Here is a 21,309-nt window from a genome sequence, read left to right on the forward strand (position 1 = left end):
AGAATCATCCCAGTAATCTTACAGCAATCTCTCACCAGTAACAGAAACATCTAAAGGATATGTGCAGGAAGTATTTTCTGTTCTGAGCAGTAAACTATGAATAAGTTTAAAATGAAAGCCCAATAGTCTGTAGAAGCAAAGTTGTACACAAAAATAATCACGGTCACTAGTGTCAGAAATCTGATTGAACTACATCCCATAACTCTTTGGGCATTTTTCTGGATGAAGATCCAGGAAATCTTTAATTGACACAAAAAGCAACGGTCTACATCTTAAAAGCACAGAGATATGAATTTATGAAAGCAGAGATTTGTTGTCAGAAAAAGCAGCAGTCTGTAAAAACTCTGAAAGTCTTTAAAATAGAGGATTTCCACCACCACTCCGTTCTATACTGTTCTATTCTTGTTACATAACAAGCTGAAAATCAACATTAAACCAAAAATCAGCTATTTATCGATTTACTCTGCCCAGAGAGAAAGTAAATTAAACTGGCATGAAGTTCTATTATACAATGATATAGGAATGTGAAATCTATGACTGAAGACCAAATCAGACATTACTGACCCAATCTCTGACCTCTGATCTCACATGTTTACCAGCAGGAAGAAAAATGGACAAGGATGCAACGGTTGAATTTGAAACTGACACGGGTAAATGACAGACCAGCTTTCAGAACTTTTGAGAGTAAAGTTCAGGAACGGCAATCCGCAGAGCCTGCCAGCCATGTCCTCAGTCTATAGTAGGGAAGAGCATCTTCTGAACTCAACCCTCAAGGAGCAATGTAGTTGGAAGCTGGAACTATTTTTCATATGGTCAAGTCAAATGGAGTACTACTCAACAAAACGAGGCCCAAGAAGAGATTGTTACTGGCTCATTCACGTCTACCATCTCCTGAAAGATATGATTTAACAGCCAGCCATTCCACCCAGAGTCTTGTCTCTAATGTCGCCCTTTGGTAAGTATTTTACTTCTGCTGACCCCGAGTGCTTATTATTGTATTTGCATTTTTTTTTCTTGCTACAATGTTGGATTACATTGGACTACATTATGCTTTGCATTTACCTAGAAGCAAGAGCAAACTTTATATCTTTAGCCTTCAGACTGAGCACGCACGCCATTGCAACCAAAAGCCTCCATAACAATGAAACTGGAGGTATGCCATTCTTGTTTGACCATTTCCCCCTCCAGTCACACACAACAATTCTCACTTACTCAACAAAATAGACTTGTCCATTTTCATCCGTTTCTTGCTCCCACCCATATGGCAAATCTGGAGGGGGAAAAGTAAGCAACAAATACAATTGAGAAGCATTTTTTTAAAAAGTGATTTAAAAACTCTCATTTCAAAAAGTAGTTTATGTATCTCTTCATTTCAGCATAAATACTTTCCACTGAACAGAACGATCAACAACAAGGGACAATAACAATAATAACAATAGTAACAGTGTGCTCATATACCACACTTCTGGACAGATTACTGCCACACTCAGAGTGGTGAACAATGTCAGTGTTATTATTATCCCCACAATACATCTGGGGAGCTCGGGCTGAGAGGAGTGGCTTGCCCAAAGCCACCAGCAGAGTTCATGGCAGTAATGGGAGTCAAACTAGGAGAGTGCTGATTCACAGCCCGGCCACTTAAACACCATGCTACAGCAACTTGGAAAACAGAGAGATCGTGGTATTACATTGTGAGTCATCTACAGATCAGCCACAGAGAGACTCTCTTAACAGAGGAGAAAATTTCTGGGTACTCAGTTCAAATACTTTCAGATAAATATATATAAAGTCAGGCTGCAAAACTGGCACTTCCAGAACAGGAACCAGTGGCCCTGCTGAGCTTTCAGCTCATTTAATACCTATCTTTACTACTCCTACAACTATACAGAAATATCTCTCTGAGCTTCCAGGATTACAGAAAACACAGAACAGATCATAAAGGGGGTAAAATGAACCAGCTGTCATCACCACTCAAGTCCACAGTGAATGGGAACAACAGTAAAATGCATCCTAGATACTACAGGAGAGTTTGTATGGTGGCCAGAATTCAGAAAACAGTACTTGTTGAACAAGCATCGTGTGCATACAGTATTAGCTAGAACAACTATCAAGCATCTTATATACTAACAGCTAAGTAGCCCTGATCTGTGGATTCTTAAATCTAGAGACTGGAGCCAGGGACAGACAAGGCAGATCTTCCTACACACCTGAGAAAAGCCCCAAGTTTGCAGAAAAATCTGAAAAGTAATATGTATATATTGGTAGTTAAAAAAACAAAATGATAAAAGGAACACCTTTAACCAGATGTCCTCAGTGGCTGTTGCTAGGCAACTGTAACAGTTTAGCCAGTATTCCAGACTTGGTTTCTGTCAGTAAATGGTGGGAGGAGGGAGCAGGGCCCTTTCTCAGGCTGTTTTGAGGGAGGATTCAGTGGGACCAGGCCCAGAAGCAACCACCAGATGACATGATTCCACAAGACTTGCATGACTCACCCAGGTTGGGCTGCTTGCTACTGTTCAACAGCAGCCACCCCCCACCCCCACAAAAGCCAGTGTAGTGTAATGGTTAGAGTTTCAAAGTAAGTGAAGTACTCTGCCCCCTCGCTGCAAGTCCCTGCAGGTTCCCCACCATGCAACTGTGCCCGTCTCAGCTGGTACCTTGCAACTTGGGTATAGGGGAGAGGCTATCAGGGAGAGGTGAAGATAGGGGGAAGACAGTGGTGGATGGGAAGGAGAGAAAGAAGCAGGAAAGGGGGAGAGGCTCTGATCAGGAAGGAGGAAAAGAAATGCCTTCCTCTAGTCCTTGCAGGTCCCCACGTGTTTATACTATCTGTAACCCTCAAACATACATGACAGCCAATACTTCTGAAGCTGCTTTTATATGCAGAAATGTTCTTGCTTACAGTCATACAGGTTTACCGACACTCCAGGAGCAGCCTCCAGATTTCAAAGTAAATGTTCTGGGTTAAATGGTTTGAAAACAGACATGTAGATCCCCTTTGTAATTCAACTATTATTTAAATCATGTTTTCCTAGCTGTTACAGTTAAAATCCAGTGTTTTCAGGTTTCAGCTCACCAAGCTGATAGCTCAGAAAATTTGTTCCATCTCTTAGACAAAACACAAACCTCCTGCAACACGCTTCCGTTTTCCAGACTTGGGATGGTCCCACTGAGTTCTCTCTTCAAGGTGACTGAAAAAGAGAATCATTAAACACTATTTTAATGAAACATTGCTTGGGGAAAGAAGCACATCCTCAATAGCATTTTAGCACATGCCAAGACTATCTGATGTATAAATGCTCAACGTAAAGCAGTGTAGTCCCTCTCTATACTGCCCTGGTCAGGCTGCACCTGGAGTACTGTGTGCAGTTCTGGAGGCCCCACTTCAAAAAGGATGTGGACAAAATCAAGAGGGTGCAGAAGAGAGCAACAAGGATGATCAGGGATCTGGACATTGAGCCCTACGAGGAAAGGCTGAGGGCCTTGGGAATGTTTTGTTTGGGGAAAAGGAGATTGGGGGGGGGGACATGATTGCTCTCTTTAAATATTTGAAAGGCTGTCATTTAGAGAAGGGCAAGGAGCTGTTCCAGTTGGCAGCAGAGGATAGGACCCGAAGCAACAGGTTTAAATTACATGCAGAAAGGTACCAGCTGGATATTCGGAATAACTTTTTCACAGTCAGAGTAGTTCAAAAGTGGAATCAGCTGCCTAGGAAGGTGATGAGCTCCCCTTCACTGGCAGTTTTCAAGAAGAGGATGAATGAATATTTGTCAGGGATGCTTTAGGCTCATCCTGCATTGGGCAGGGGGTTGGACTAGAAGGTCTGTATGGCCCCTTCCAACTCTGTGATTCTCTCTGCCAATACCCTCTAGCTGCTTTCTGGCATAAATTTCCTCTAGAGCACTTAACTGGCTATAAAAGGGGTCATTCTAAATTCATACCAAGCAAGTCAATGCATGCTAGCTTGAACAAACAGACAGAGCATAATCCCTCTAAATCGTTAAGAGACAGAATTTACACAATTCTTTCTACAGAGATGGTCACGGAAGGAAAGTTTATGAAGAAAGGGAACAAAATAAGGAATGCTAATTTGGAAGACAAGGTGTATTTAGAACTTTATATTTAGAAGATGGTGTTGTACTGATTTTTAAAACAAAAGAAAGGTTTATTTCTTCAAATTTGCAAGCTGCAAACCAAGAAATTGTCAACTCTATTATAAACTAACTAGCACCATTAACCTCAGCCCATCCTCTGCAGTACTGGGATAACAACAATAGTTATCATTCGGCACTTTGAACACTTGAAATTGCTATACAGACACCAAGTCTGTAGGTCTGAATTCAGGCTCTTTATATTGGTGAGAGAGTAATTCTTATGTACCTAAATACACTCGGCAACATCAATGAAGGGTGTTTGGAGAGTTGGGTGGAATCATTTAATAAGTGTATATATATATTAAAAATATTTCTTTCCTGCCTTTCCACAGTGCCCAAGGCAGCTAGCTATACACTAGCAATTCATCCTATAAAACAGGACAGGATCCGGCTTGCAGTGGTATGGATCTTTGGCTACTCTCTTAAATTTCCAATCCTAATTAACAAAATGAACCTGAGATTATAATCAGAATACAGTTTTTTATTATTTATTATATTCATATCCTGCCCTCCCCGCAGGCGGGCTCAGGACAGGTACACCAACATCAAAAGCAGCAGTTCCAACAGCCTTCTATACACCCACATCACACTAACCAGGGTGGATAAAAATCAATGATTTTTTAAAAAAAATCAAAAAAATCAATTTTTTGTATTTAAATTGGATTTTTTTTAAATCGGATTTTTTTTTTATTTAAATCGGATTTTTTTTAATTTAAATTGGATTTTTTTAAATAAAATGCTTTTTGAGGAAAATATATTACCATCCAAAGGTTATTCCATCATGAAATAAAGATTAGTTTTTAATTATGTACAATAAGGATATATATGTTTAATTTTTTTGGTAAATAAATTCCATTAATCCATTCACAATGTCATGCTCTTCCAGAGGTTTTTGTAAGATTATTGGGCAGTTTCTCTGCCTACAAGATATTATCACAGATGCTTGGTTTTGCAGTTCTCAAAACTGAATTTGTGTCAGCTCAGCAGAGATCACATGCCTCTTCTTCACAGTAAAAATGTTATAACATGAACAGAGTTGAGAAAAAGACCTTAATCCTATTGTTCTACAAACCTATGAAGACAGAATCAACCCCTTCAGTGCTAAGTTTCAAGAAGTTCAGTGAACAGAAACAATATTTTTCTGATTGTTTGGAGTGAAATAGATCTGCACAAGAAGAAACTAAGTGTGAGGAGGGACGGGCAAGCAGTACAAAATGAAAGTGAAACTTTTTGAGCACAATACTGCACAAGTCTTTGGATCTTTTGTGTGTATGACCTGAGGTTTATCACATTCTTTCCTTGGAGGAAAAAACCTATAATGGCAGCAGGCCGTAAAAGAGACCCAGTTTGGGAATACTTTAATGAAGTTCCTTTACCTGTCGGTAAGGCAGGCATGCGTGCAAAATGCAAACACTGCAACAAAGAAATGCAAGGCCTGGTGGCCCGAATGAGGCAACATCATGAGAAGTGCTGTGATGAAGATGACCAAAGAAACACATTTGAACAGGCAGGATCTTCAGGTTGGTAAACATTTTTATTGAATCATATTTCTAAAGACTGCCTTGAACTGTCATGTTCTTATTATGAACTGTCATTTCTTATTATTACTGCATGTTACTGTCATTTGGTACAGTTATGAAGAAAAGCAAATATTCCTTTTGGGGCAGTGCTGTACAATAAGCAGAAATTGTATAAACAATAAAATAACAGCATTGACTTTTTTTGTTTAGGGGAATTCATCGTCAACATTAAGGATTCTGGAAACTATCCACCTTCAAGATCACCATCCTCCTGTTCTACAGTTTCAGAGTTATCCATCCCGGATAGTGCTTCATTTGCATCATCATCAGACACCCACAGTATATCACCTAAAAGAAAGAAAAAACCCTTCCCTCCTGGAACCACCATAGATAAGTTTGTGATAAAAACTAGCAGATTAGAAAAAGAGTTGATTGATGAAAAAATTGCCCAGTTTGTTTATGCAACGAACTCTTCTTTCCGTCTGACTGAGAACCCACATTTCATTAATATGGTTCAGTCACTGAGACTAGGATACAGTCCACCCTGCAGAGCAGATGTTGCAGGGAAACTGCTGGATAAAGTGTATGACAGAGAAATGGAGCAATGTGCAACAGCTCTGGAGGGTAGAATTGTTAACCTAAGTATTGATGGGTGGAGTAATGTCCACAATGATCCTGTTGTATGTGCTTGTATAACAACAGAAGAAGGGAAAGTCTTCCTTGCACAAACAATTGATACGTCAGGAAATGCACACACAGCAGAATACTTACAAGAAGAGGCAGTAAAAGCTATAATAACATGTGAACAAAAATTCAAATGTCTAGTACGCAGTTTGGTCACAGACAATGCTGCAAATGTATCCAAGATGAGAAGAAATTTAGAAGAGCAGGAAGAGAATACAAAGCTAATAACATATGGTTGCAGTGCTCATTTGCTGCACCTCTTAGCCAAAGACTTAAGTGTTCCAGAAATAAAGACTAATGTTGTTGAAATTGCTAAATACTTCCGTAACAATCATTTTGCTGCAGCAGCTCTGAAAAGGATGGGTGGAACCAAGCTAACGCTCCCACAAGATGTTAGATGGAACTCTGTGGTGGACTGTTTTGAGCAGTATATCAAGAACTGGCCTATTTTGATGACAGTTTGTGAACAAAATCGAGATAAAATAGATGGCACTGTCACGGCCAAAATCCTCAACATTGGGCTTAAGAGAAATGTTGAACATATGCTGAGCATCCTGAAACCCATCTCTGAAGCTTTAAACAAAATACAGAAAAATAGCTGTTTTATTGCTGATGCTGTTGAAATTTGGAAGGAACTGAGTGAACACTTAAAAACAGAACTACACATGGACAGAATTAAATTACAAGCATTAAAAAAACGAATGGGACAAGCACTGTCTCCAGCTCATTTTTTGGCAAATATTGTCAATATCCAGTACCAGGGTCAAAACTTAAGCGCTGAGGAAGAGGTGTTAGCTATGACATGGGTATCCAGCAATTATCCATCTGTAATGCCAACTATAATAAACTTCAGAGCTAAGAGGGAACCATTCAAGAAATATATGTTTGCTGAAGATATTTTAAAGAAAGTCACACCAGTGAACTGGTGGAAGTCACTTAAGCGCTTGGATTTAGAGACTGTTCAAGTAATGATTTCACTTTTAACAGCAGTAGCTTCTTCTGCAGGTGTTGAAAGAATATTCTCTTCCTTTGGACTCATTCATTCTAAATTGAGAAATTGTTTGAGACTCGATAAAGCAGGAAAGCTTGTTTTTCTTTTCCAGATTATGAATAAAGAAGAAGATGAAGATGACGAGTGAGCTACAGAGGACAGTATTTAAGTTTTTCATGTGTAGGCTGGGCTGACAGTCTAAGTTTCTTAAAATATATATATTTTGTTTAGCCAAATTAGTTAACAAACATGGATGTTTGTTTAAGCAAATAACATATGCTGTAATGTTATTGTTTCAGTTGAATAAATAAAACTATTTAAATTGTTATTATTAAGGTAATGATTATTTTTCTCCTTCCAATAAAGTACAACGGAAAAGTTGTCCAAATATGAATGATTAACCTAAACTGGGGATAATTCATCTCACAATAAATTAACTATAATGTGTTTCTAATAGTATTAAAATCAATATTTTATACAACTGTAAAACTAATATGAAAAGTTGTTATTCTAAAAATCTTCATCTACTTGCATATTAAAGTTATACCCGCAAGAATTAGTCTTTATGTAGAAAACTATTATTTAAATCAAGCCTTACTGACTAGTGATTTAAATCATGATTAAATCAGTTTGATTTAAATCAAATCCACCCTGACACTAACTAAAACAAAAACTTCGGACCTCGAACTAGTTCACAGCAGTGTTGACTAAAAACTGCTGGACAAGATTAGTATGAAAAAATGCAGAAAGTGCAACATTATGCAATCATATTTTCAGGTTTTGACACACTAAATCATCCATTTTACTACTCACTCATAATAATTAGCAATTGCTTCCAGGCAAGTAGCGCGCAAGGAAACATTGCACTATTATTGTGACTATTTTAGTCCTCTAAGGACTGGAGAAGGCTCTGTGGACAGTGCATCTTTTTTCCATCCCAAGACACAAATATTTCGGTAGTCAGGCAAACGAAAAAGTACAAGATTCCTGAAGATGGAAGATTAATCTATATGTAAGACTAGGTCATGCATAATATCATTTGAGAATTACAACCGGTATATTTGTACAACCTAAAACTGGAACGTGAAGAACAAACGGTAAAAAGAGCTCAATCCAAGCTATTATCTTCCCTCCCACCGTGAGAGCAGCTCAGTTATCATTTTACTTAACCAAACATAAAGCAATGCCTGCTTTAGAAATCAAGCAATAAAGGCAGAGGAACAGGTAACCAGCAAGAGTTTACAGAAGTCAGCTCTAAACTAGGCCTAAGTTTAAAGAGGAAAGAAAATAAAAGTCATCGTAACATAGTCAAGGATTCTGCAAAAGGGATCTTTTGCAGGGTGGTCTTCTGTATTAGGTTTCTGGTTTAATATAGGCAGTCTTTCAGTTCCAGAAAGTAATATAAGTTGCAACATACATTGGAAAAAAAATCATTTCATAACTAAATATAAACTACAACGGAGCCACTCATTGTCAGTTGCAACAACTCTCCGGGCCTCCCTCCGCCCCCCGTTTAATCATTGTTTGCTTTGGGCTTTGATTCTTCAATTAAAAATTAACAACTCTCCATAATGCCACGGGGAAATGTGCCTTAGAAAAGCAACGAGACTTGAAAGCACTTTGTGATACGGAACCAGAGTATTGTTCACTCCACAAAATACGCCAAGGTTGTGGGGCGGGGGGAGAGACTGAAGCCCAGCTGCTGAGAATTTGCACTCGTAGCCTGGTAGTGTGAAAGGGGACTGGGAAAGCACATGGAGACACACCTTTCACCTTTTGTTTCCATTAAGGTATGCTGTCGACTGGCTCCTAGAAAGGGCAGCATCCCTGCAAGAGGCACAAGCCAAAGGGCAAGAGCAGAGGGGTCTTGCCCTCACACCCAGGCCGATCACCCTGTACCTGGGTAGAAATCTTACCAAGCCATCAGCAAGGGAGAGACCAAAACAGCTCCATGAACGCCCTGGAAAGCTCCAGAGTTAAGACAAGACTATACTATGAGTGGGGCTCAATGGCATGTAACATCTGGAACACGAACAAACCCTGTAACAGTTGACAGTGCAGTAGAAAGCCGTTGTGGGGAGATGCTTGGATGTGGTTTTAGGAGGTTTCTACTGTAAGGAAGGGGTTTCAAAGAGATGCATTAGTAAAGGAATAGGGAATATATGTGTTACCACTATGGAACTGTCAGCCGCTGTAAGTATGATCCTACTCGGCAGTTTCTGCATTGTTTAATATGTCAGGCCTAGAATTGCTTTAATAATTAATTTAATTATTTCATTGATTGATAATTTATTAATCATTGTTTAATATGTCAGATTTAGAATTGCTTACGCTCTGTTTCAGCGTTGATTCAAATCCCTACAAATTTGCAACTGTGCGCCCTGTTGCATTGTTTATTGAAAGTCTCTGCTGTTGTCTGAATTGACTTACACTGAGAAAGGTAGACTATAAATAACATAAATAATAAAAAAAATACTGTTATCATTCAAATATATTTTGTAATTGGCTTATAGATTGACTGAATAGTTCTATTGTACTTGTAATCCACCTTGAGAGCAAACAAGAAAGGCGGACTATCAATGAAATGAATAAATAAATGTGCATTAGGTATCTTTGGCTCTCACAGAGCAGATCGGGGCTGATGAGCCTATCAGTCACATTACTATAAAAATACTTGGTAAGATTGTGCAGCAGTACTTATGACTTCTTGCATCTAGTCTGCATGTGTCTGGGCTCAGAGCAGCTTGGTTAATTCAACAAGGCTGAAGTTTAAAACAAAAGTGTTATCAGAACACCTGCTAATCCAACCTCCCTGAAACACACTGAGGACACATAGGTAGAATTGCTTCCTCTTTCAGGTATGTTATACTTGTTCCCATTCCCAATGTTGGCCAAAGTGCAGAACAGCTAGGTGTGTCTCCCACTACCCTTGCAGAGCTTTCTAGAAAGGATGCTGCGTGTTCAGTTTCAGTATCTGTTTGCCTAATCCAAACAAGGTTATTATGCGTATCTAATCAGAAAAAAATATTTATGTCACTAAACGAGCAGCAGTTGTTTTGAAAGATGCTTGAATGCTGAGGAATCTGGCTCTTATCCTGCTTGCAGGTTGCAAGCGTGACACCAGTTGCTCAACAAGCTGTTCAGACGGTGCCAAAACAAATTTGCGTGTGTGTGCGTACATTTCTCATGATTACACTGCTTTCTCATCCACACTGGAAAACAGTGCCAACTGGAAACCTCTGCCTAAACTACCTGTCTCAGCAGAAATAGTGCAAATAAAAATTGAAAACCATGACCACGGAAAGCAATTCAGAGATTAACATCTGGAACTGAAAGGAGGCACACAATGTGGCCCTATATAGCTACTGCACAAGCTTAAAGCTGCTCGAAAGGAACTTGGGACAATGACCATCCAGCTGATCTTGAGAGCCAGTTTGGCTGTAGTAGTTAAAAGCAGCAGGACTCTCATTCGGAGAACCAGGTTTGATCCCCCACTCCTCTGCTTGAAGCCAGCTGGGTGACCTTGGGTCAGTCACAGCTTCTCAGAGCTCTCTAGCCCTACCCACCTACCAGGGTGTCTGTTGTGGGGATAATATGACACTGACTTGTTAACCGCTCTGAGTGTGGCACTAATCTGTTGAAGAGCGGTATATAAGCAAAAGGTTATTATGATTATTATCATCATCATCTAATCAAGAATTTGCATTCCATCTTATTGAGGGAGAGAAACAAGGTAAGTTTGCCTGGCGGCCCTGGCCATTTCTAGCATGTCTGGTAGTTACCAGCTGAAATCTTTTTAATCACCTGCCAAACTAGCAGAACACTGTACAAGCAAAACCAAAACAGATGCAACCAAATACCAGCAATGCAAATACTGAATTAAACCAAGTGTTTTAATGACTGAAAAACTGCACTGGAGACAGGGTGCAAGGAGCATGGCCTGTAGTGACCCAAACTTCAGGAGAAGTTTCCAGAACAGAAGCCAGTTTGCCCAGATATATTTTTAACCTTAGCAACTTCTTTACCAACTTTAATCCTATCTTTGTGTTGTGGTTGGGCAGCGTCAGGAAATTATGGTGAGGCGGTGAGACAACTGGGCAGCAATGCCAATTTTGGAATCAGCCTCAGAAGCAGCCTGGCCTTTTAACAGTAATTTGCACGTCAGCGCTCAACGGCTAATAATGATAATAAAAGAGAACTCCATGTCCTGAATAGCTTCTCCATGTGATTCTGAAAGATCAAATTCAGTTCAAAGCATATAAACAAGCTTGTCATTTCTGGACAAACACAAACTGTTCCACGCATTCATTCCTGATGCAGAACTCTTACATTCCATTACTGGTTGAACTCCTAGAAGCCAAAATGACAAAACTGAGGCTTTCATACTTTGGTCACATCATGAGAAGACAAGACACTCTGGAAAAGTCACTTTAGAAAAGTGAAAGGCGGTAGGAAAAGAGGAAGACCCAAAATGTGATGGCTTGACTCAATAAATGAAGCCACATACTCCAGCTTGCAAGATTTGAGCAAGTCTGTTAATGAAAGGATGTTTTGGAGGTATTTCATTCACAGGGTCACTATAGATCAGAGGCAACTTGACAGCACATAACACACACACACACAAAGAGTTGAACCCTAACCCGCATTAAGAATTACAAGCACAGGAGGAGGACAGACAGAAATCAGGATGTATTACATTACACAACTCTCAAGAAGGGCAGATGTGCTAATCTTTTGCAGCAAAAATAAATCGCAATCCAACGGCACCTTAAAAACCAACAATATTTTATCCCAGATTTTACACTGGAATAAAGCTTTGTTAGCCTTTAAAAAGTGTCAGGCCTCCTTTTCGTTCCCCTAAATTCCTGCCCATCACAAAAGGGTGGGAGGAAAGAAGGTTCACCTTCTTGCCTGCCTGCATTACTTACTGGGTATGTCTTCTCCATAAAGAGGGGATCACAGACAATACCATCCCAACAGGATACAGGTGAAGTTTGCACCAAAAATGGGGTGGGGGGGCGCGAGGGGGCGGAAAGACAGCTAGTATGCCCTATTCAGATTCCACTCCACAAGCTACAGGGAGGAGAGAGGGAGACCAACTCTTTCTTTTCTAACAACTCCACGCTCCACACTCTGTAGCTGTGGAGCTTCCTCCTTTAAGGGCACAAGGAAGGAAAGAGAAGCATCTGCTGAATTTTTAACTAACTACTAAAGGTAAAGATGAGAGGATGCTGAAAACCAGTGGACAAGACAAAGAAGTTTGCACTCATACATCTGGAGGGGAGAGAACAAAGGCAGTACCCATTTGGACCCCTCCCCACAAGCCACTGGGAAAGGACAGGCTAATTCTCCCCATTTTCACCCCTCTCCAGCAGCAGTGAACTTTCTCGTCCTCCCTTCCTCTCCACAACTAAGGGAAGAAAATGCTGAATGCCTGCTTGCCACACCAATGGTGAGGATGTGAACCAGCACGGTTGGAGCATCAGACAAGGATATCGGAGACCCACACTCAGATTTCTTCCACACGGCTATGGAAGCTGTTGAACCAGGCACGCACACACACTCTCTTTCCTACCTCACTGTCAGTCCTAGGGTGGCAGTCCCTGGCAGTTACATCCCCAAGCCCCTCACAGCAAGCATGCAGGTGCATGGGTTGAAGAAACTTTATTCAGAGATCTATTCAGTTCAGGTGTGCACTTGTAGGTAGAAGTTTGCAGAAATGATTATTCAAACAATAGGACTACTGATTATAGGGGACGTTCTCCCGTCCTCTGGCCCGTGTTTGCGTTCAGGCACGAAAACCCAAAAAGTTACATGGGAACAGAGTACAGAGTGGAATCATTCCCTCCTGTAAAAAAGATACATTTCAGTCCACAGCTGCAGCTCTGGTCCAAGGACACTCAGAAGTGAAAGCGCATATTTCTTAGAGATAACAAAGAGGCCACCGGCTCCTCTGGAAATTAGTATTAGTCTAGAAATTAGTCTAGACACCCTCAAGTGACTTATATAAAATGCATAAGATACAGTATTTAACTTTGGCATTATATCAGTAGGAGTTTAAGATGCAGTGTAAAATGAAGAACACAACAATGGCATGGATGCTTATATCACTCTCAGCATAAGATGCAGAACACAACAATGGCATGGATGGATGCTTGCATACCTGCCACTCATATAGTTGTTGTTGAGTGGACAAAAGAAAGGCGAGGAGAACAGTGATGCAAGACACCCATCAGGGAGAATAGTGGGGTATAATCATTTAAACAAAGACCAACATGTGTGTGTGGGGGGGGGGGGGGCAAAGCATCGAGACAGAACAGAAACTCTGCTACCAGGAAAGCTCCCACCCGCCTGGCTTTCTGCAAACTATGCAAAACTGAATTATTCAGAAGGGCATTCTACTCAGATTATAGGGCTCTGTCATAATAAATAGCTCAGAGAGACACCTTGGTAAGAGACAGAGACTACAGACTAACCTACTGGGTGCTGTTCGCTAATATGGGTATGTTCCTACAGGGTAGTCCCCATGTTACTAACAGCAGGTGCTGTTTTGCCTTGGGTTGTACTTCTGCTGTACTTCTGCCTGCCATGCATCTGAGCTAGGCAAGCAGAGGTGGGTGCAGAGATGGAGCAATGGGGCAGGAAGGGAAGCAGCTGCATTTAGACACCCCCCAAGAACAGAGGGAAAGGCTTCCGACACCCACCCCTCCACCCTCGATGTATAGGGTTGCCAATTCTGGGTTGAGAAATTTCTGGGGATTTGGGGACCCCCCCCCCAAGCTGTTGTTTCTTTCAGGAGAGCTGATCTTTGTCACCTGGAGATCGGTTGTAATTCCAGATCTCCACACACACAAACACACACACACCGTGTATATATATAAATGGAGCTGTTTCCCCTCCTGCTCCGGCAGCTCCATCTCTGCACCCACCTCTGCTTGCCTCGCTCAGATGCATGGCAGGCAAAAGTGCAGCAGGTGCTGCTTTGCCTACCTGCATCTGAGCTAGGCAAGCAGAGGTGGGTGCAGAGCTGGAGCGACCAGGGCAGGAAGGGAAACAGCTCCATTTAGACCCCTCCCCGCTCAGAGCAGGGAGAAAGGCTTCCTACACCCATCCCTCCACAGAGGGTTGCCAACTCTGAGTAGGGAAATTCCTGGAGATTTGGGTGGGGGAGCCTGGGGAGGGACCCACCAAAGCTGGCATTTCCTCCAGGAGAGCTGATCTGGAAATCAGCTGCAATTCCGGGAGATCTCCAAGCCCCGCCTGGAGGTTGGCAACCCTCCCAGAGGCAGCCCCTGGCCCGCTCCCACCCCTTCCTCACTTGGCGTAATAGACCCAGCCGTCCTTGGTGGTCCGCTCCTCCCAGCCGGGCGGCAGCTCCTCGTCGCTGTCCGTGTCGTCCAAGCCGGCGTACTTCAGCGCAGCCATCACCGCCCGCCAAACTCTCCCGTCCGACTCCTCTGCCGCCTCAGGAACGATCGGCCGGAACTCTCCCTCAGCTGCGAGGGAAGGTGACAACCCCTTCCGGGACAATGCAGCCAATCTTAAGGCGCGGAGGGCCAGGGGCACGCTGGGAAATGTAGTGCCGGAGGGGAGAAACCCACGTGCCGCTTTCCTCGGGATTGGCTGCTTAGGAAGCCGCGGAAGAGAATTTGTGTTTGGACTCAGGGACGTTTTGACTGCAGGAGCGCAGTGAAAGACTGAGCGGGTGGCTCGCTCGGGGCAACTGACAGACAGACAAATTTATTGTATGCGGTCATAGGCCTTCACAAGTTGAAAACCTGTTTACAGCTCTAGAATTTTAAAACTTCTAAAATTACAGCCATCTCTAAAAATGCACCGTCAGACTCAAAGATTACATTTCATTTCCTCTAGCTGCTTTCTTAAGAACCACATTTGCTCTGATCGATTGTCAACTTTCTTCTTTAGGTTAGCACCTGTCATTAAAAAAAATACGCTTTGACTTTTTCAAGTGCAGTCCTCGCCACAGTGCCTCCCATCTAAGCCCCTCGATTTCAGTCATAGTGGCCTTAGAGGGTTGTAACTACACAGGATTGTACCCTTAGAGGTGAAAGGGAAAAGTGGAGGTTTCGGGATGCTACCCACCAAACTTGTTGTTCTTGTTCTTCCAATGTTCTGGCCTGTAAGTGCGAAGGCGCTGGGATAATGGATAGGCCCTAAGCGTTTATTTGCAAATGTAATAAAATTAAATGTTTGGTTAATATTACTTTATATATGCTATTTTATAACTTCAGATAAAATAGGCATGTTGCATCATGTCCGTTCTCTATTGATTCCCTCTTCCCTGTATTTTGGCTGCATACCAGAAGGAGGTGAAAATGGTATTACCTTTAAAAGGGCCATGTGGAAATTACCAGTACACAACATATGTACAATCTCATGCCTGTTCTATAGTGAACAAGCTATACTTATCATTGTTAGTAGTACTGCTCTCACTATATCCATTAAACTGCAATGCAACCCCTAAATCATTCAGTGATTTCAAAGTGGCTTACACTGGAGTAATTCTGCTTAGGCTTTCACTGATTATGTGAAATCAAAAAGAGTCCAGTAGCACCTTTAAGACTAACCAACTTTATTGTAGCATAAGCTTTCGAGAATCACAGTTCTCTTCGTCAGATGCATGGAGGGCAAGAAGAAACTGGTCAGATATATAGGTGGAGAGGGGAGGGAGGAGTAGATGCAAACAGTAGCTTCTGATATGGGTTGTAGATCACTGATGATACATTGGATGGGTTTGAGCTGGGAACTATAATGGCACAGCCATGGGCACACGCATGGCACCACAATACATTGCAGTATTCTAATCTAAATGCAAACAGGGCATGTACCAGAGTGGCCAGCTGTTTCCTACCCAGGAAAGGCCACATCCAGCCAACCAGCTGGTAAAAGGCACACATGACTCCTATGTGAAGTTCCTGGATGAATAATTTGGCAGCCAGATGGTACTTTGTAGGGAATTACTTAGCGTTGCCAGCTCCAACCTGGGAAATTCCTGGAGATCTTGTGGGAGAAACCCAGAGAAAGTGGGGTTTGGGGGAGGGAAAGGACCTTGGCCTGGCATAATTCCATAGAGCCCACCCCCCAAAGTAGCCATTTTCTCCAGGTTAACTGATCTCTGTGGCCTGGAGACCAGTTGCAATTCCGGGAGGTCTCCAGCCACTACCTGGAGGCTGGCAACCCTAGAAATCTGTTGTCAAGAGAATCATACTAGATAAGATTAGTACCTACCCACAGGAATCAGGAACTCTGGGAAATGTCTTGGATGAATGAGAAATTGATTGCGAGTCAATTGGATCTGTGTGGCCTGCAAAACATTCATCTGCATAATGGACATTTGCAAGGTGGACATTTGCTAAATTAGATCATTGTGGCTGCTGAGAAATACCAACTGTCAGAACCTGAATTGACCAAGAATGGCTTATTAAGCACAATGACCAGATGTGAGTGGATTGATATAGATGATATAGATGAAAGGAGTAATGAAATCATGAACACACAGCATTGTTTGTGCAATTGGCTTAAAACTGCACCAGGTGGTGCTGTAGACACAGTATAAAAATAATCAGGACGTTTCAGTCGGGTAGCTGCGTTGGTCTGCAGCAGAAGAGCAAGATTTCCAGTAGGGCTCAGTCTGGAAACCTTGTTGGTCTTTTAAGGTACTAGTAGACTTAAATCTTATTATATAGGAACAAACATAGCCACGCCCTCCCTCGGCATTACATTTATCTGAAAGACAAACTGCAATCTTAAGAATACTTTCCCAGGAGTAAACCGCATTCAGGAGACTAGGGGCCAAGCTACACATGACGAATGACACTTGAACAGCAAGTGTATTTCTCCCTGTTCACTTGCCCTCCGCTCAATCCACTTGCCGTTCAAGTATCATTCGTCATGTGTAGCTTGGCCCTTAGTAAGATTCTAGAACTCCTTAGGATTACACTGAAAGAAAGCAGTACAGCTCTCGTACATGCCTGTGGACCTTTGTACTTCGTCCTAAGAGCCACTGAGTGGAACAACTGGGACAGAAGTGAGAAGATTTTATCTTTTAAGATGCACAAACAGGAAGTTGCCTTGCACAGAACAAGACCATTGGTCTACCTCAGGGTGTTTGTTTCGTTTCATCCTTCGTAGGCAAATCTCCAACGTCCCATCAGAAGCCTTGCTGGGCAAAAGCTCTAGCTGGCCCAACCCACTTTCTTAAAAACACTCGGTAGGCACCAGGAAAGGTGGTTGCCAGCTCTGAGTAGGGGAATTCTTGGAGATTTGGGGGGTAGAGCCTGGGGAAGGTGGGGTTTGGGGAGGGAAGGGACCTCAGTGGAGTATAATACCATAGAGACCACCTTCCAAGGCAGCCATTTTCTTCAGGGTAACCGATCTATGTCGCCTGGAGATGAGTTATAATTCTGGGAGATCTCCAGCCACCACCTGGAGGTTGGCAACCCTAGATGTTGACAGTACTCATAGTGCCCAGGGGCACCGTGTTGAGGATCCCCTGTTCTAGTAAAAGAACCAAAGCAAAAAATGCAAGGTCTTGTGTCATGGTTATTCTTTTGGACTATGCCATCCACACTGACCCTGTTAACCCTTAGTCTACTGTTCGGATTAGGGTTCATTTAAATCCCATGCGGCTCACTCATCCCTGCATACCTGTTCAGCACTTGAAAACACACCCCTCTCTTTAGGCACAATCGGGGCACATTTTGGATTGAAGACATAGGTTTGCCTCCATGCGTTGTCGTTTGACCCTGAGCCCATTTAAATGTTAGTTATTGGTGCTTAGAGGTCCGGGAAGGCAGTTTCCTAGAAAGCATAACATTATTTACCAGGTTTTTTAAAATATGCAATAAGTTGCAGAACCCTCTTAGTTCTTCAGTGTTTGTGCGCATGTTTCATCTGATTATTCAAACATGGTAGCAAACAATCCATTCTGCTTGAAATCCTCTGTGACCTGCTTTGAGTGTCGGATTTTAGCTGCTAGCGCCTCAAATATATCGTTCTGATTCACAGCTGTGGCCACCTTGTAGATTAATTCTTCTGTAGATTCCAAGCCTCTCAATCCAAGATTGACTCCACAGCCTGCCAGCGAGGAAGTTTGAAGGGAAAGAGAACCATTACTTTCAAAGACTAATCAAGCTTCAGTGAATTTGTGAATTAAAATTGCTATTTTTTTAAATGTTTGCAACTGTTCTTTACCCAACAAAAAAGCGATCAAAGCACATATGACAGTATTGTAAATCATGGTGCAATTGTTATATGACCTAGAGCTGGAGAAAATTAAATCAGTTACTGACTTCAGCCAAGAGCCTGAAGAATGATGTGCGGTGCTTTGGGTCACCATAGTTGAGAAAGGCGGGGTGTAATAGAAATAAATAATAATGTTTTGTTTTAGGCAACTGTACATGTAAGAAAAATCCTGGGTTCGTTTAATTCCTCTGAGAGTCCAAAGAAAATAAAAGTAAGAATGAAAGTCGCCTTCGTCTGACTTCTGGCATCTAGATGTTAAAAGTGCTGTGCTGGTAATTAGCCATTTTCCCACTGACGTGAATTTCTGGACTCTGGATCAAAGCAGGTTAAGATGAAGACTTCTGCACCATTTGGTCAAAGTTTACAGCCCCTGACACCTTCCTATAATATAACTGGGCTTTGTCTGCAAACTAGGAACTGGGAACTGGGAACCAACTTCAGCTTCATCTATTCCAGCTCTGATCCCAGTGTACTGTAACCACAGCTTAGAAAGCCTCAGTATCTGTGTAGTCAGAACTATGTGCTGTCCCTTTAACAATTGGTACTCATGGGAATTGTAGTCCCCCTCCAATATAGAAGTTTATTGTAGATTTCCTGTGAAGGTGTTAAAAGTCTATGGTCCTCTTCCTCCCTTTGTTTGGACCTTTTCCCCTCAAGCAAGGATGCAACAGCTATAATGAATTTACCGCTAGTCTACGAATAAATCTGGACCAATAAAGATGTAAGTGCAGAAGGCTGCACTTCTCGGCCATCAATAGCCTAGCAGATGCCTACATCCTTTGAAAGAGCACAATTCAAGTGTGACAAAGTGTCTACATGGAAGTAAGTCTCATTTTATTCAGTGGGGCTTACTCCCAGGAAACAGCCCTTAGGATATCAACTAAAGAGTCTGAAATAAAGAGTTGGCTGCTAGATATCTAACTTTTAAAAATAGTTACCATTCCATATCCTCCAGAATGGAGCAGCCTGCAGACTCAAGCAATAAATGATAATGAATGTTCATAATTATTGCAGTACTCTCTAAGAGCAGACTTCATGCTCAAATGCAAAGGAAAAAATCTCAAAGGAAACAATAATGGGCTGGTCTGCACAAAAGGTGGGGGCTAGGAACTTGCAGGAGATGCTAGGAAAATATACGGAGCTGAAGTTGGTTCCCAGTTCCCAGTTCCTTATTCGCAGTTCTTCGTTCCTTATTCACAGAGCAAAACTCAAATATTGGGGGAAGTTGAAAAGCTCTGTACCCTAAAATAAAGACTGTAGGAGCACATATCATACACCTCAGTATTCAGCAGACTCTACCCTCTAAGGGCCAAGCTACAAGTGAAAAAAGGAACAGGTTGGACACTTGTCAGCTTCCCTCAAGTTTTGATGGGAAACGTAGGCATCCTGGTCTTGCAGCTTGGCTCTCCGACTGCTGTCCGATGGACTTTTCAACTGTCACTTGTCCAACATTCCGCCAAGCTGCCTACATTTCCCACCAAAACTTGAGGGAAGCTGACAAGTGTCCAAGCTGACAAGTGTCATTTGTCACTTGTAGTTTGGCCCTAAGTGGACATATACTAGGTTCTCCTACAAAGCCCAGTTCTTGAGTTAACACTTCAAAGTAGGGCAAGAGATACAAGTCCTCTATACCCCCAAACAATCTTGGGTGGCCCCAGAACACACAGCCCTGCACTCACTAAACTGTCCCCTACAACCAGACAGCAGGTTAAGATGAATGGTGGTGCCCATCCAAACACTGATTCTGGAGCTAGGACCTCCTGTTTGGGCCGCCTCCCAGAAGCTGGTGTTGGTAACACTGAAATATGGAGGTGTATGATATGTGCTCCTACAGTCTTTATTTTGGGGTACAGATTTTTTCAACTTCCCCCAATATTTGTGTTTTGCTCTGCGAATAAGGAACTGGAATAAGGAATAAGGAACTGGGAACTGGTTAGAACTGCAAACACGGAACTGGGAACTGGGAACCAACTTCAGCTTCGTGGAAAATATTTCCTTTTAAATGAAAGAAAGAACCCACACACCCAGGAGCTTGAAAAAGACTGAGCGTGCTTATTGCATTGAGATGCTGAAAGCAGCCGGATTCGGTTTCGTTTTCTCAGCCATGCCGGATGCTCCTCTTGGCTGGTCCGGGAGGAAATGACCGGGCACCCTGACCGGGCGGCTGATCCGCAAGGATTAGCCCCCAGGACTCCCAGGGAGGGAGCCAGGGTCCGGGACGCGGCGGGAAGAACTCCCCGAAATCAATGCGGGGGGGGAATTGCCCGTTTGTCCCTATGGAGGCCGGCAGACGTGCGCGGCGCCTCGAGTGCCGCCGGGCAACGAGAAACGGCAAGTAAAAGAAACAGGCGGAAGCCTGTAAACAAGCGAATCCCTTCTGTTCTACAAGCGTTTGTGAAGGAGAGGTTGATCTGAAGAAGACTCGCTCTTCCCCTTCGTTGAGTTCCAGAATTTTGTTGGCGCCCCCCCCCCCCAAAATGGCAGCAAAGAAGCAAAGTCCCGCTCTCGGTAAGTCAATCTCGGCTACCTTGCAGAAGGGGGAGTCGCTCGAAGAGTTGGTGCGCAGGGCGGTGGTGGAAGCCATAAAACCCTTTGTTGACAAGCTGAACGAAACTGATCAAAGGGTGGGCTTAATTGAAAGCGAGGTGAAAACCATTAAGGCAGCAGCGGGGGGGGGGCAGAGAAGTCTGCTCTG

General features: G+C 42.6%; 1 protein-coding gene across 1 annotated transcript in view; it reads right to left on the reverse strand.

Annotated features, from left to right (window-relative positions):
* The window catches only part of WWOX (WW domain containing oxidoreductase), a 748,321-nt gene extending 733,492 nt beyond the window's left edge, over positions 1 to 14,829 (reverse strand). The window contains exons 1-3 of the mRNA XM_055000490.1: positions 14,668 to 14,829; positions 3,127 to 3,191; positions 1,213 to 1,270 (exon numbers count right to left, since the gene is read on the reverse strand). Coding sequence (XP_054856465.1) covers positions 1,213 to 1,270; positions 3,127 to 3,191; positions 14,668 to 14,774 — 230 coding nt within the window. The 5' untranslated portion in view covers positions 14,775 to 14,829. The remainder of the gene's footprint in view (positions 1 to 1,212; positions 1,271 to 3,126; positions 3,192 to 14,667) is intronic.
* Between the last annotated feature and the right edge of the window lie 6,480 nt (positions 14,830 to 21,309).

The sequence above is a fragment of the Eublepharis macularius genome, chromosome 16 (assembly GCF_028583425.1).
Source record: "Eublepharis macularius isolate TG4126 chromosome 16, MPM_Emac_v1.0, whole genome shotgun sequence".
Lineage (NCBI taxonomy): Eukaryota > Metazoa > Chordata > Lepidosauria > Squamata > Eublepharidae > Eublepharis > Eublepharis macularius.